The sequence below is a fragment of the Leuresthes tenuis genome, unplaced genomic scaffold, assembly GCF_036924035.1.
Source record: "Leuresthes tenuis unplaced genomic scaffold, fLeuTen1.0.hap1 SCAF_4, whole genome shotgun sequence".
NCBI lineage: Eukaryota > Metazoa > Chordata > Actinopteri > Atheriniformes > Atherinopsidae > Leuresthes > Leuresthes tenuis.
The window spans coordinates 17,250,648-17,266,745 of record NW_027325358.1 but is presented as its reverse complement, the minus strand read 5'-3'; the positions used below and the strand labels follow the sequence as shown (position 1 = coordinate 17,266,745).

The 16,098-nt window shown below is 42.7% G+C and overlaps 1 protein-coding gene across 7 annotated transcripts in view; it reads right to left on the bottom strand.

Moving 5' to 3' along the window:
• Positions 1 to 748: 748 nt before the first annotated feature.
• Positions 749 to 16,098, bottom strand: part of fbxw7 (F-box and WD repeat domain containing 7) — a 90,683-nt gene continuing 75,333 nt past the window's right edge. For all 7 annotated transcript variants that reach the window (XM_072384873.1, XM_072384874.1, XM_072384875.1 and 4 more), the window contains 8 exons: positions 15,893 to 16,027; positions 13,800 to 13,923; positions 13,472 to 13,608; positions 12,737 to 12,850; positions 8,070 to 8,251; positions 6,524 to 6,749; positions 5,618 to 5,828; positions 749 to 3,285 (listed from right to left, as the gene is read on the bottom strand). In XM_072384873.1, coding sequence (XP_072240974.1) covers positions 3,017 to 3,285; positions 5,618 to 5,828; positions 6,524 to 6,749; positions 8,070 to 8,251; positions 12,737 to 12,850; positions 13,472 to 13,608; positions 13,800 to 13,923; positions 15,893 to 16,027 — 1,398 coding nt within the window. In that variant the 3' untranslated portion in view covers positions 749 to 3,016. The remainder of the gene's footprint in view (positions 3,286 to 5,617; positions 5,829 to 6,523; positions 6,750 to 8,069; positions 8,252 to 12,736; positions 12,851 to 13,471; positions 13,609 to 13,799; positions 13,924 to 15,892; positions 16,028 to 16,098) is intronic.

Here is a 16,098-nt window from a genome sequence, read left to right as displayed (position 1 = left end):
GTTTAGCTGATGACCTCACTGGGGTGACAAAGTCAGAAGAGACATTTATTTCTTATTTATTTTGTTCTTTCATAATAACTGAGGTGCAGAAGATGTGACAGAGATTGTGATGCAGAACTGATTCCACTAACCTTGGGACCTGTGTTGACTGTATATTTCTGTTTTGCTGCTTTTTTTTGTGCAAAGCATCCAGATATTAGAATTTGTAGTTTTTTTTGTTTTTTATTCCGAACATTTGAACTTGAAAACAACGGATTTGGAAGCACTGCCGCGTCCTTGTGGCGATCTAATAAAGATGCACACTCTCTCGCATCAAAGGCACACTGTGGTTTGTGCAAAAATGTTTAAAATGTCTTTATTTTACATGGCAACGCACACTGTGGCAACGGCGGACAACGGCCCTGAGGAAGCTCCAGTCTGGGAATTCTTCCTGTGTTGAGCTATTGTCTCCGGCAACTTTGTGTTCCGACTCGACTTCTCTGGCAAAAGATAAATACCTTTTATTAAATCTATTCCAAGTTTTCATGTCATCTCGATCTTCCAATATCCTGTTGAATGGCCTGTTGAAAATAGCCTCCAACACAATGTGAATGTTAAAGGATGACTGATGAGTTTGGCCTAAGAAACCTACAATGTGTGTTTAGATGCTAAAATTATTCCCTTGTGGATGTATCAAACCAAATAATTTGCTTTATTGAACATATAAGATGCCTTTCACAGCGGTAACAAAAACAGACAACTGATATGCTTGAAATGAAAAAAGAAAAACCCACATTTTATTGCACTTAAGTTATAAGAAAATAAAATTCTAAGTGAATCAAACAAATACACAATCCCTTTCAGGTTTTTTTGTCTGTTTTCTTTTTTGCCAGGCAGTTTACATGAACTGAACAAAATAAAACACCTGCAACACATCTGATTTCTCAAACCAGATCATAAATTAAAACAGACGAAGAAAACAACAAGAGGAGATAGAGTGAGATTGTTTTTCTTTTTTTTTTTTCTTCTTTTTTTTAATATACAGTGTTATACCACTTTCACAGTTCAGCTTGAGTTGTGACTCCTGGAGATTGAGACGATTCTTGTTTGGCTACAATGTTTCTGTTCACGTTTGTGGCCTTTTGTGTTTTTATCCCCCCCCCCCCCCCGCTCACAAAAGCTGCAGCCGCCCCGGTGATTTGAACTGCAACACATTAAGTAACACTAAGACTCTCGGCAGCTCTACCTGTCAGTTGATGATGTTCTCCTCTGTTGCTTCAGACATCTTTGAATGGAACAACAATCACACACAGATACGGACAGTTCTTTCATTCAACGTGTTAAAAATCGATACATCTGCTAGTTTGATATTTTCTTTTTTTTTTGCCTTTTCTTTTTTTTTTTTTTGCCAGTCCACACAGCATTTATACATTTCCCCAAAGAACAGGCTGAGAAAGCTTTGTCCCAAGGAATGTGTTTACAAGTTGCCATTAACACGCTAACACACGCACTCATGCACTCACGCACGCACGCACGCCAACAGTGTACATCCCCTCGTTTCCTCTCTGCAGGCGATCCCATCAGTATCTGTCAGACACGCTTCCGCCTCTCAGCCTCGTAGAGGCACGTTTGGCTCAAGTTTCAGTGGCAAAAACAAACAAAATTAAAAAAAAAAAAAAACAAACAAAAAAAAAAGTATGATGTTATCTTGTCATTTTTGTGTTACTTTAAGTCCAAACATACAGAGTTCAATTTGGAATTTCGCCTGGGACTAAAACGTCACAGCAAATATAAGTTCCATCTCTTTTTTTTTTTTTTCCTTTTTTTTTTTTCCTCTTCATCTAGCAGCATGAAAACAGTTTGGCCACTCGGGGAAAAACGGTAGAGGGGAAGGGGCTGAGGAGTTCTCGGGGGAATTAATCCACAGTGCTTAGAGCAAAGAACCTTCCTCTCATCATAGCACTGGTATTAAGGGAAACCACCTGAGCTGGACTCCGAAAAACTCTAAACGGCACTGATGTTCATGTGGAGACAGAGCTCCAAACCCAGGTATGTAGAAAACAGGTAGGAAGGACTAATAACTCATATAAAAACACAACAAACATCGTGACAAAGACAGCATATCTAAACAGAGTGGGTTTCTAATACTGGGATTTGAGCAAAGGAGAAAAAAAAAAACCCAAAAACAAACAAAAACAAAACCCTTTTCATATGATAAATCATAAAGGTATTGAAATTCACAGTTGTGTTTGTGTGCGATGCTGTGGAGAAATCAAACTGAGTGGAGAACAATAAGAACGGAAATGGAGTGAAAAGAAATGAGCCCGATTACAGGCTGAACCCTCCAAACGCTTCCTTTTTCTCCACTACATCAAGCAGCTCTTTAGGAGTAACTGTGTGTGAAAATTCACCTCTAACATCACCCGTCTTCCTCAAGCTTTACCCACGGTCAATGTTTTCCCACTTGCGAGTTGGCTGTCTGAGTGTTTGTGTGTCTGTGGGTGCACGCTGATGGGAGGGGATGTGGGGAGGGGAGAGGGGACTTTTAAAAAATAATATATCTCTGTACATCTCAAAATCTGTCAGGCTTGAGCGAAACCAAGTCTCTGTGTGAAGCCGACCCTGAACCCAAAAGGTGGAGAGTCGCTGCAGAAGAGTTCAGTCGTTCTTTTCTTTTCTCCTCGTCTTCCTCCCAGCCAATACGGGACAGAACGGTTGTGCCTCTGGGCCCTGTTTCCATCCTGAGCCCCTCTATGGCGCCACCGCACACAGGTGGGACGGGGTCAAACGCAGGGGCTGAGCACGTGAGGATCTGTGTCTTTGTCAGTAACATCTGCCCAAAATATGGGACGTGGGTGATAATAGTAGACAGCAAAGACAGCAAAGCCCACTTTTTTCATTGTTGTGACTGCAGATTTTCCATGTTTGGGTGAAGAGTTCGAGGTGTTGGCTCTATGGTTTCCAGACACGTCGTCTCCCGTTCCCCCCTCAGTTCCTTCCTCTCGCTCACTTCGTCCTACCCAAACATGTCCTTCTCTCACTTCATGTCCACGTCAAAGTCCAGCACCAGCAGCTTGGTTTCCTCTGTGCCGTTGCGGCTGCCTACTGCGCACACCAGCTTGGTGTTGGAGGCTCGGATGCGCCACACCACACCGCCGCTGCCGCCACTCTCCAAAGTCACCAGATTACGGATGAACTCGCCCGTCTTCAAGTCCCACAATTTAACGGTGCCATCATCAGAGCTGGTGATGACGAAGTTCTTGTTGAACTGGAGGCACGTCACTGCACTCTGGTGCTTGTGGGGACCTGAACACAACAACAATCAGATGGTTAGAGGGATGTAAAACGTTGAATGAATTTGACTTTACAGCCAAAACATGTCCGCTCTGAATTAAAAAGATCTGCCAGTTTCTTTCAGCAAATATCAGAGGTGCTGGACAACACTGACTCACCAAACGAGCCTCAAGAGCTGCTAAAGCTTTTGTGAGAAACACCTGAATAAAAAGGTTACTTCTCTCTTAAAAGGTCGAAAAGGTTTTCATTAGTGATGGCGGTGTAAAGATGGACTTAAAGCTCTATAAGATGTTGGCCACCTTGCATGAAATGAGGATCACCTTCCAGTTCCATGGGCTAAGTTAAGGTCACAGTGACTTTAAAAAAAAAGAAAAGAAAATTAAAATGGTTCAGCGAGCAAATCGCCTCTAACGAAGAGTTTTACGGGGGAAAAACATGTCCTTGAACTCCACATTAGCCGCAGCAATTTGGTCAACGTGTAATAAAGGCCCTAATGTGGTGGAGCATTGTGAATCTGGGATTTGATGAAAGTAGTTGTACCATAACAGCCCAGAATAAAGGATAAAGAAGTGGCAACAAAAGCCCTGTGGCTGTTGTGACAGAACAGTGAGTCTTCTGACTGCGGGCGGGCTTTAGGACGAGCTGCGGTATGATGCTGCGGCTCAGGCCCGTCACTGTCATGGGGGGTTTAGCAGCTTCAGCGACACCTCCGCCAGGTCCATTTGTGCGCTGGCAGGAGGCCACAGCTGAAGAGAAGACTGGGTGTTACTGTGACTTCATTTGTGACTGTAAATGAGCAGTTAATTGCGATTTCCATAAAAGCTAGAATATAATATCCAAATCAATTAGGTCAACGCAAAAAACACAAGCACTGAGTAGAGTTTCGGAAAATTAACTACTCTTTAATGAGATTAGAAATAGAAATATTTAATGTATTTCCAGAAAATAAAAAATGTCAAATCTAACTGTGAGGAAGATTTCCCATTTTCCATTTGTGTCTCTGGTTAGTTTAGTTAATTTACCTGAGAACACAGCAGTGCTCTGCACCAACCCCCACCCATCATGCCTGCATCTCGCCTCCCTCGGCTCCACCCGCCACCACAACAAAGAGGCCTGCTCCATCATTACCTATATTCTCTTCAAATGACAGTGGTGGCCTTGTTGTCGGACTATTGTCTTATCAAAACGCACTAATGAGTGACAGAAATTGTCCGCTGACCTAATTAAATGACCTACAAAGTTCCCCGGCCCCCGGTCCTTTACTACTCGACTCCCTCATCGACGAGACAGGCATTCATCCACCTCCCCCCTCTTCGTGTCCCTCCCTCTCTCTTCAGGCATCCTTTTGTTCAGCTGCTGTGCGTGTTGGGCTTTGAAGAACCACCATGCGCTGTTGTAGTTTGCTAATGAGTGCATTTTGGGGAGGGGTACAACTAGCTGTCTCCTATTCAGCAAAGGATTTCCAACTTCCTGTGAGATACAAAGTATCGCTAATGGTGTTAGAACAACTCAATCGCACACAAAAGAAGTAGAGACTATAATCAGGACCACTGAGCTGACAAGGTCTAGCCTCAGAACTACTCCATGCACCCACTTACAGGTTATTCATTTTCACATCAGCATTCATACATCTGCACTATAACTCAATCCATGTCAGGTTCTGCAGCCCGTGGGATAAATCAACAACCTTGTATAAGGTTTTACTATTAAACTAAATCCCTTTTAGCGCATCCATTTTCTTCCATTCATGTTATGGCAACTGGATGCATCGGCTTTAAGTGCTTTAACAAGTCTGGCCTGCGTGAGATCATAAAAGTGGACTGGCATGGACAAGTTGGACTGGGTCTTAACTTGGATCTGCTTCTCAGAGAATCAGAATGATTACGTCACCAAATAAATAAAAAGCAGCCGTTTTCAAAGCATCCTACTTAACTCCACTTCAACGACTGCAACCCTCCTTCTTTGTCTGACACAGACAGCAGCTAAGAGGAGATGCAGGAGCAGGAGATGCAGGAGAGAGAGTGAACCCAGATTACACGCATCTAAAGATGACAGCAACTGCACTTGTAATGTAAGCTTGAGAAAACCAACAAGAATCCTTCGACACACCACCAGTTCATCAAGGTTAACCCTGTGGAAAAGTGTTATTTTCAGCTGCTCTTATCCATACCTGCTGTGTTTTACACAGCCTCTGTAACCTTGTAGGGTTCATATAAACGGGAACGGTAATATGACTTGGTTTTCAATTTCTTACTTGATTGTAAGCCGTCAGCAAGAGTATTTTTCCTCTGGTTCGATTTTTAGAAAAAGGCATAAAGCGACTGTCACAGCACAGCAGACTCACCTTGCAGTGTTTGCAGGCACTGGCCCGTCTTGATGTCCCAGATCTTGACAGTGGAGTCTGCATTGCCTGAGACCAGAATGTTGTCTTTGAGCTCCATGCCGCTGGTGAGGGACTGATGCCCCGTGAGCGTGTGGATGCAGTTGCCCGTCTCCACGTCCCAGACCCTTATAGACGTATCCAGCGAGCCACTCACCACATGGATCCCGTCAAACTACAGAAAGAGCAGACCAGCTGTAACAGGCTGACATTCAAGTTGTCAGCTCATGATAACTGCAGCCGTCGCCCCAACTTACAGTTAACAGCAACAACATCTGACTTGACGCAGCGTTTCCACTACCAAGCTTAAGATCAGACTAATCGAAATTAATTCATGTTATTGATCTCTGGGAGCTTGTGTTTTTGTCCAAATTAAACACTTTAAAAGTGGAACAAAGAAGCACAAAAAAAACCCCAATCAGTGCAGCTGAGAGCATCCACTTCAGCTGAAGTGCTGTCATCAAACAGTAAGGAAGGAAAACATCTCGAAGGAAACGAATAATCACTGAATGAATAACCAACAACACGTACACAAGAGGAACAAACAAATCTAAACACTACAGAACTGCAATCAAATAGGAGCATGATAAACACAAGTGCAGTCATGTTGTGTGTGTGTGTGTGTGTGTGTGTGTGTGTCTACATTACACTAACAAAGCAATTTCTCGAGAACCAAAAGTTATCCATCAGTGAATTTAATTTCAACGGCTTAGGACAGGAAATAAAGTCACCAGGCCGATACACCACCCGCTTCCGAGGAAAAACTTCTAGGCCTTTATAGTGGACTCAATCGTAAAATCAAATGTATGAAGTATTACGCTTTGTGTGTGTGTGTGTGTGTGTGTGCACGTTGCATGCGAGGCTGCTCACCTGTAAGGAGTACACTCTGTTGGTGTGGCCCTGCAGAGTGTGGAGGCAGGTCTCCGTTTCTGGGTCCCACACTTTCACCATGAAGTCGTAGGCACCGCTGACCACCCGGCGGCCATCGTACTGCACGCAGCGCACCGCCGCCACATGACCCATGAGGACGTGTAAACACTGACCTGTCTCAATGTCCCAAACGCGAAGCGTAGCATCACGAGAGCCACTGACCACCCTGAGAGCAAGCGCATAAGAAACACAAAAGACACTGTGGGTGGGTTGCGACACAGAGAGTTGGAGCCAGTGGGAATTTGTCGGATGTGTTCACGTGGAGCTGAACTTTCCTTCTAAAAGGTAATATTTTCTCAAGCAAGCCGTTTGGAAAGATTAAACTCGTTCATACTGCGGCAGCTGCACTGACAGAGAAACGAGGCTGTTATGAACTTTTTCTGTCTTCTTCCGCGTCACGTTCGTGTTCACACTTGAATGCACAGAAACTCCTCTTTAAGTCGAGACATGTCTCCACTCAAGATGAAGAGGTTTAGGTTACATAAAAGAAAATTCTACTCAGAAGTTACTAGTTGTACATTTTTTTCTTAACATTTCAATTAGAATAAAATCTTTCATTTTAGTCCATAATACGTCATCACCTCACAGGCTGTATACACAGAAGAAAACAATGCTGTAGCCGTGCACAGCTCACGCTCTTTATTTAGGAAATGCCTCACAGCGCTACATGGATGGAAATCACCAACATGTTATTCACTGTCTGCGGCTAACGGCCTTTCCGCTGAGTAATCAAATACTACACAAAAACCTCTGTGGCCCCTAAGGCGAGAGGAGCACTTTGAGTCTCCTGAGTGTGATACTGAGTGAATGAGTGAGCAGCAGTTCACTTAAGACGGCTCACAGGGTCTATTTAATCACTGTGAAACTGCATGCTCACTTTCATAGATACGGTCCACTTTTAGTGCTGCAGTTGCTCTTTTTTCATGATTAAGTCACGTGTTATCATCGTGAGGAACAGTCACAGAAATGATTCACTTGTTTCTCCTTCTTTTAGGACATCTCATTTTACACTAGTTTTTTGTACCAATTACACAACGGGTTTGGTTAGCAAAAGAAGTCTCGAAGTACGACCTTCATAGAGATCAATTATAGCTTCTTCCGCTTACTTTCAAGTGTTTGTTCCAAACTACGTGGCTGCTAACCGTGGCTTTATATTTAGCAAGAGTATTCATAAAAATGAGGGGGGGGAAATGCATTTTATGGTTAATAGAATTATTTTTGTCATCATCAAATTGTCAGGTCATGATTTTGGTCAAAAATCTTAAAGACTTTCAGTTTAATACCTTACTCTATAAAGATGCTCACAGTTAATATGCTGGAATTAGTAAGTGTGTGGCGGCTGTTCTCTCCAAAATAAATGAACCAAGTATCAGCGAAATAGTAGTCTCCAATCAAAGATATCTTCGACACATAAAGAACAGCAAAGCCAAAAGCTCTGTTGGTTCTAAACTTTCTAACAATGCTCACTAATGAGACCGCTCCATACCTTTTCTCATGTAGGTGCATGCAGCGCACTGTTGAGGTATGCCCATAGAGGGTGTGGATACATTCTCCCGTCTCTGCGTTCCAGACCTTGAGTGTGCGATCAGTGGAGCCGCTGATGATAATGTTGTCTCGCATCTGGGAAGACCACACGCCCCCTGTGTGGCCCACCAGCGTCCGCAGACACTGCAGGAGCACAGGAGTCATGATTAGCGCATTCATCTCTGCCACTTGGTGATTTGAAAGACATTCAGAGTCACTAAAATTCATACAAGCCTCAGATCAAATACTCAAAATCTCATTTGGGATTTTATAACTGTATGAACCCATGCTGCCTTCAGGGTGGGGGGAAAGTTAAATTAAATTTATGCGACCTTTTACTGGAAAAAAAGAGAGCTCATGCATGCTGCTGCCGTTCCGGGACAAAGTTTCTCTGAGGCCTGCATGAGCTTTTAAATTGCTTTTACTTATCTTATGGCAAAGCAGACGATTCATTCTTGTTGCTAAAAGGGTTGACAACCATCCACAATAAACCACTGACCATTCATCCTTATTAGGGATGGTAGATTAGCTATTGATTACAGCAGTTATGGAAATCTTTCTGATCAATTGAATTTGCGTCTCCACAGTTTGTCCCACTTGTGGCCCCATTTAATTATCCGAGATGCATTAAATTGAAATTCTCTGGGGAGAGGAGCAAACTGTGGCGGCGGCTCTGGTTATCTGAGGTTCAGAGTGAAGCGTGGAGTTGAAGTGTACAACATGTGATCCCTGACTGCGGCTGATAAGCAACTGAGGAGTGAATGGCAGCGCAGGGATAGAGGTTTTACTGCAGCCAATGAAGGGTGAAGGAAGATGATGCTGCAAGCCAGTCCTCTTCGTTCCGTTTGTGATGAACAGAATCATTAAATGTCAGGACCTTCCGATCGACCTCACATCAGTGATAAAAGCATGCAGTTTTATCATCACGTTTGCGTGATGGACGTCTTAGATCAGTGAACAGGAGAATATTGCAAAGGGAAATATGTTGTGATCTGTTGTCAGAACGGTTTGAAACATAATTTACATTTAGTAAACAATTCACAAGCGGGCTTGCACTTTATTTTACCACAAATACAAGAATCTCAAGACAAGACTAAGTGTGATTAGAGCCTACTCAAACAGCGCGTAGGAAGACACAATATCTGAAATGAAGGGCTTAAGCATCTTTATCTGTCTGCTCAAAAAAATTAAAATAAGCTTGTCCCTGGGAATGACGGAAGATTAGCACTCCTTTGCTGAACCTGTGAAAGCCTATTTTCAACACGAGGCGTTTCAAACAATGCTTTACATTTGAAATCAAATCCTCTCTTTGTTTTAAGAAAAACAAGAGGAAGAGCATCCGCTTCTGCAGCCATGCCGATGGACACAAAGAGGGACATTACATGAAAGATTTCCCTTTGTAAGGAAAAAGCCTCCTCTCTAGAACTTAGCAAGAAATATCAGAAGATACGGGTCACTGGGGCTAAATGTGGAGCTTCGGCTAAATTTAAACGGCCTTAGGTAAAGCCATCACATAATTACAGACTAACAGCACGTAATTAAAAAGATTAATGGGAGGATAATCTCACCTCAAAAGGAAATACATGAAAAAAAGAGGTTACAGGTGTCACATGATAGTCGACGGAAAGTAATCGGAGATATAAAAATAAGAGCGGTTTAAGGAAAAATGTGCCAAGATGAATGAAATGTGAATAAATGTGTGAAAATGTACACTAGATTTCCCTGAAAGACAGCTGCAGTGGCTGAAATTTGCTTTTTTCTTTTGCCGCCTCCTTTGTTTTCTGTTGTGACACCTGAGCCTGGTGAGTCACCACAACGTTAGCTGCCAAAAAATCTTGTTAAAGTGAGAAATGGTGGTAGACGACGGCAGATAAATTAAATTAAGGCCTATGCTGCTTTGACAGCTTTGGCAACCCTTTGCTCTTTTACTTCTCTTGCGCTGCTGATATGATGACATGTGTGTGATTTTGTTCGACTCCACGTCCTGATAGGCTGATACACACATGTCATGCTCTGCTCTCAGGCATCATCACAGAAGAGAGCCACGTCACAGCCCCTGGAGAATAGAAGTCTTGATATAAGGGCATTTTCACGCATCCATGTAAAAATAATCCTTTAATTCACTACAACTTAATTTCACAATCTTAAAACGTTCTGTTAACAGCTCAAATCTGTAGAGCTTGTTCAGTCGGACGCGGGGACGGTAAAGTGTGAGGGTTAGGACACAGCTGAAGAATCTGGCAGAGGACATCTCTCCCTGGATTCAACGGCAGTCCGCAGGTCTGCCATCTTAAATCTGCGTGACAGCCGAGGCTGTTGCTGACAGGCACCACCAAGGACACAGACTGCACTGTTAAACAACCAGCAGCCACCTCTGAAGCAGTAAGATCTGTGCGACTATTTGTGTGGCTGGATGGAAAATTGACAGCTCAGGGGCTGAAGCAAAGACAAAAGGTCCATCGACTAAAGTCTGAGCTCAACAACAGCGATTTCTTAAATCGCAAATTGTGAACACCATACGCAGGTTTTGTCCACTCTCGTGTTATTCTAATTGAGTTTTTGCGGTGCAGAGTATTAGAAAAAGCTCCTACAGTTTTTACAGGTGGGATGCATTTACACAAAATTTGCCGATTGCCTCATCGTGTGGGCTGATGAATCAAAGATCAAACATTTATCTGTTTTGGTGGTTGTTTAAGATTTGGCTGCATTGACAATCTGAATTTTCAAGTTTTCAGTTCAACAAATATTTGTATCCATGCAAATGAGCCTGTTGGTTTGATGCAAGACTTTGCTTAAAAAACACCAAGCGAGTATTTAAAATAAAGAAAATCTTTGAGGAAAAAAGGGGACGGCAGAAAGACTCATTAAACAATTGATAGAAACATCTGTGGGTTTGGGAACACTGTGAGTTTGTGAGAACATGAAAACACTGAATCACAACATTATTTGATTCCCCCCACCACTGGGGAATCTTTCTGAGTTCTCTAAACTGTGGAGATGAGAAGAAGTGTTCTTTGTCTTTGCTGTAAACAAATTTTTCCCCCCATTACATTCATTTAAATCCTCAACCTACCCAGCAAGCTACTGGAGGAACATTTTAAAGAAAAGGCAGACACGTTTTCAGGCTAATGGCATCAAACTTCAGAGACAGAGAATTAAATCCCAATTCCTCATCTATGATGATCACTATGTTGTCATCTTTGCTCTTATGGATCCAATTCTGAGCAGGACCTAAGCCCAAGTGTGAGTTGCAGAGCTGGGGAACGAGAAACCACTACTTTTACTGAAATTGGAGGCTGAAAATCCCTACTACAGTCTATTGGTTGTAATCCTGACAGCTCACGATATGAAGGTGAAAACAGGCATGTGCACTGTGAGCCATGAGGGGTATCATAGACTAACAGAGGGAAAACATAGCAATCCAGTCCAAATAATAAGCTGGCTAAAGACACTAAACAATGCTGACAGCACAGAGGAAATATAAATGCAGGAGATGGTAATCTCATTGTATTTTTACTTGAGTTTTACTGGCATCGACAGACACTTCACCAAAATGGTTGACTGTGCCTAATTGGCTGTTCCTCTCCAGTGATAGATTCACTCTGGTGTTGAGAGCGAGGAATAAAGAGCTAAAATCCAAAGAGGGGATGTGTGGTCTGACTCCAGCATCCAAACAAATGGATTTAGGCTTAGCTCTTCTTCCCGACCAGCGTAAACAAACTACTCTGAGGCAGAGACGCATCGTAGAAAATCACACAGAACACACTGCGAGTCTGTGACGTCAGTCTGAACGCAGGGGTTTTGAGACAACAGCAGCAGAGCCTGCTGGTGATGTAACTCATCTCAGACTTCTGTCAGCGGTATGGAGCCACTGAGGCTGTAACTTACCAGCCTGTCATCTAGATATTAGTCTTTGGGTGCAGGAGAGCCAGTCTGAGTCCTGTGCCTATTGGATGACCTTGGCAAAAAATCTGTTCGGACCAGCAAATGCTGTGACTGATATGCGTGTAATCACAGGCTGGCTGAGAGCCAACTTAGCTTTGTGTTCAAGAGACAGTCTTTTCATCAGAGCTAAGGAACATTTCTGGTCTATTATATCCAAAACCAAAGGAAAACTCGAGCAGAGGGGACTGCAGAATATGAATTTCTTTAAGGGCTTTAAAGCTTTCTTTACATTTTTTAAGTTAGAAAATGTATCTATTTAGGAAAATTAAAGTAGAAGATTTTTAGTTTAAAAAAAAAAACTAAACAAAATTAAATGAAAATTAAGTCCAGCATCTTTCAAATGCCACGTTACAACTACGGCCTTTTGATATATACTGCACAAAACTGAAGGACAAGTAACAAGATTGTGTGTAGCAGCAAAAATGTTCCTGATGACCAACGATCCCAAACAGCTGGGTGCTGAAAAGGCAGCAGTCGTTAATGCTTTTTGCATTGCTGAATATACACTTTATGTGTGATTACAGCAAGTCTTCATAGCTGTTAATACTCCACATGACTTGTCCTCTGCTTTTAAAACCATAGTTGTAAAAAAAATAAATAAATAAATAAAAATAAAAAAAGAAATAAAAGAAATAATCTAAAACAGTTCAGAAAACGCAAAGTAAAAAACGAGTCGACCTTTACCTTTCCCGTGATAGCTGACCACACTTTCAGCGTGTTGTCGTCGGAGCCGCTGACTATGCGGTTGCCACAGAACTGGAGGCAGGTGATCACATGGTCATCGTGTCCTTTCAGCACCTTGAGACGAGACGTATAAGGAGAGATGCAATGAGGAGGCAAACAAGAGGGCTCAATGTGGGATGACAAAGCAAATGACAAGAAGTGACACCGACAGTGACACGTCGCTGGGGCTTTCTACATCAAAGTGAAAACAAGATAAGAGGAAAATGTCAAAGTGCTGCAGGTGTACAACGCTTTTGCAGAGGTGCTCAATGCTTCTGTGTTTATATGCAGCTCTCTGCTGCTGGGTCACAGGACTGCTAGCTCAGCAAATAACAGAACTCACTGCATATGCAAAGGAATACAAAGAGCACAGGAACCTAATTTATGCCAGTAATGGCCTAAAACGACCTGCGGCTATTTCAAAATCAGCCATAGCCTTCATGGTTCATTAGGGATTTGCTTTAGCATGCTGGTCATGATTTATGGCAAAGTCCTGCATAGGTGAAACACAAATAGAGATTACAGATGAAGAAGATCCTATTTTGCCACTGCTCTGTTATTCTTCCACACATTCCTTCAGACATGAAGTAAAACATTCCCTCACTGAAACATCCCTCTGCGACTCAAAGCCATTTGAAATCAGGTCTGTAAGAGCAGCACACATGTGGGGGAGGGGGGGTGTGTTAGAAAGCCTACCTTGGGTGACTTGAGGTCCCCTCTCCTCCAGTTAGTGTCTATTCTGTGCTGCCTGATGTAGGCACTCTTCCAGGGGCTGTGAGTGAAGCCAGGTTTGGTGATTTTTCTTTTCTTCAGAAGCAGAGGCTCGTCAATACCTGTTGGAGGAGGGAGAAAGTAGCTGAGTGGACAAACAGGCAATTCAATCCCCCCCAATTAAAGATGGATTTTTAAAACTGGTGTAACTTTAAGCTCAGCAGAGACCACAGCAGTAGCTACAGACTGCTCCCACTGGGTGACAGCACGATGTCTTTCTACCTTAAATCTGTCACAAAGATTTAAGACCAACCTTCTTCCTTGCATTTCTCCCTCCACAGCAGGTTGTCTTCTGCCAGGATGCGCCAGTAGCGGCATGTCTGTGCCGCTTGGAGGAGGTCCTTCGGTTCGAGGAATGACAGCACATACAAAGCCAGCTGTTGACAGACAAGGAACATGTAGTTTGTGTAAAGGCATAAATACTATGAAGATGCAACATCAGTATTTTCAAGAACCGGCAAATTTAACAGTACTTCAACTTACTTAAATCATTACAACCTCAAAAAAGCAATCGAAAACACACTGGCTGAGAAAAATATACCCAATGTTCACAGCATCTGTCAAACTCAAGTGCAGAGAGCAAAACTGATATGACTGAGTAGAACCAGTTATTCTCTCTGGACTGAAGAAAATGTATTAAAAAGAAATCTTCAAAGAGCAGGTAAAGATGCCAGTGTTACAGTCTCTTCAGATAAACCCAGCGAGCATAAACAGAAAATCTGCTTTCAGGATTTCAAATCTGGACATGACACAAACAACCCAAACACCTGTTCTTCCTTTCCTTAATATTTCAAACAGCTACATATTTTCACAAGGCTTCTAGCACCCATCGTCTGCCCTTAAATGATACTGGCTCAACAACATACTGCGACAAATTCAGGGGTGGCGTCGCGAATATCAGGACGGAACAAAAAGCCCTCTGTAAGTTAAGACTTTTCACAGAAAAAAACTATGGTTTAAAAGTCTGGTAGTCAGTCCTCAGGTTCAGTCAATTTCCTTTGAGGCAATCAGCCACCTGCTGACCAGCCGAAGCAAATGAAATCTTAGAGCTCTCAGTACACACGCCCTCTATGATTCCCTTTCACTATTTTGAATTTCTACATTTTATGCTGTTCTTGACTGTGGGAACAGATAATTTGGGCTTCTCTGTGCTGCATCTTTTTTTTTTTTTTTTTTTAACATTACAATCCCTTCTGAAAAGTTTACTATTCTAAAGGGCTGGCAGCGAGTGAACATTTTAAGTTCATTTACACAGAATTCAAAGCAAAGCCCACAAAAGATGGTCAAGGACGCGTAAGATTTATGCAAAAACCGAGTTGTATTTCATGTCTGATTATTAATCACTATCTGTTTTACCAAAACTACCTGGTGGTCTTAAATCATTACACCTTCAAGAACAGTAAAGCGAAGGGCTTTCTTTTTCTTTGTACATCTATAGGTGACAAATACACACTTATTTCAGAGTTTGAAGGGTTTCCTTTTTGTGCCGCACTCTCCAGGGTTGCTCACTTGTTATAGGATAGTTTTAGGTCTCCTTGAAGTCACTTGCCCAAGAAAGCCATCCAAAGCGCTAAGAAGAAACTTCAATCACCAAAAAGGCCTTTTGATCCAGCAATTCGTTACCAGGCTTGAGGATATTTTAGAACTTTGATGGCGACTGCTTTTAAAGTAAGGCACACGGTCTTCAGCAGAAACTGAAATCCCAACTTTACCTACAATGTGATGACAGGGAGTGTCCTCATAAAAAAAAAAAAAAACAAACACCCAGACACTCTCGCCCAATATATCCCCATCAACTCCAGCAGAGAAGAGAGATTAAATGATCAAAAGATGTCAAAGTTACCAAACTGTATAAAAACAGAAGAGAAATGGTAATGGAAAATCTGAATTGGGAGGGGAGTCATTCCTTCTTGTGAGCACACATGAGGTAGTTTGTTTCTTCACCTTTGAATCAAGTGGTTCTGACACCTTGAAATCTTGCATCTTATTGCCTCACTCTATGCTACCGCACCCCCAATTCTCCTACCTGCCACAAACGGTGTTATGCGTTTGATCTGCAACACAACGCGCAGTTGATAGACGATCATTCTACAAGAATATTTCATGCAAACTAATCCATCAGTCTGACACTTCAGACTATTTGCATTTGTCAGTGATTCTGTAAAGCAGAAGCCAGACCTCAGCTATGGGTGCGTTAAAATGGTGGGGATTCGAATGCGACACGACTAAGGCTGAGGGAGTCCCTTGTTTCTGTCAGGTATGTCTGCTCAAAAACGAGCAGAGAGGACTCCTGCGGGAGTTCAGGCCAGGTATCCAGGTGATGCTAAGCAACAGAGCGCTACTCACCTCTTTGGGCAGCAGGGAGATGAAGTCTCGCTGAAACTGAGGCTCTATCACCTGCATCATATGCTTGACTTGTGTGGGCTCACAGCTGTCAATCAACTCATCCAGCGCCAACAGCTTCTCTGGGCCAGTCCAGCTCTGCAATGCACACGTCACAGAAAACAGTTCAAAATTATTTATGAGCCTGTGTTTGATGATCACAGCATAAA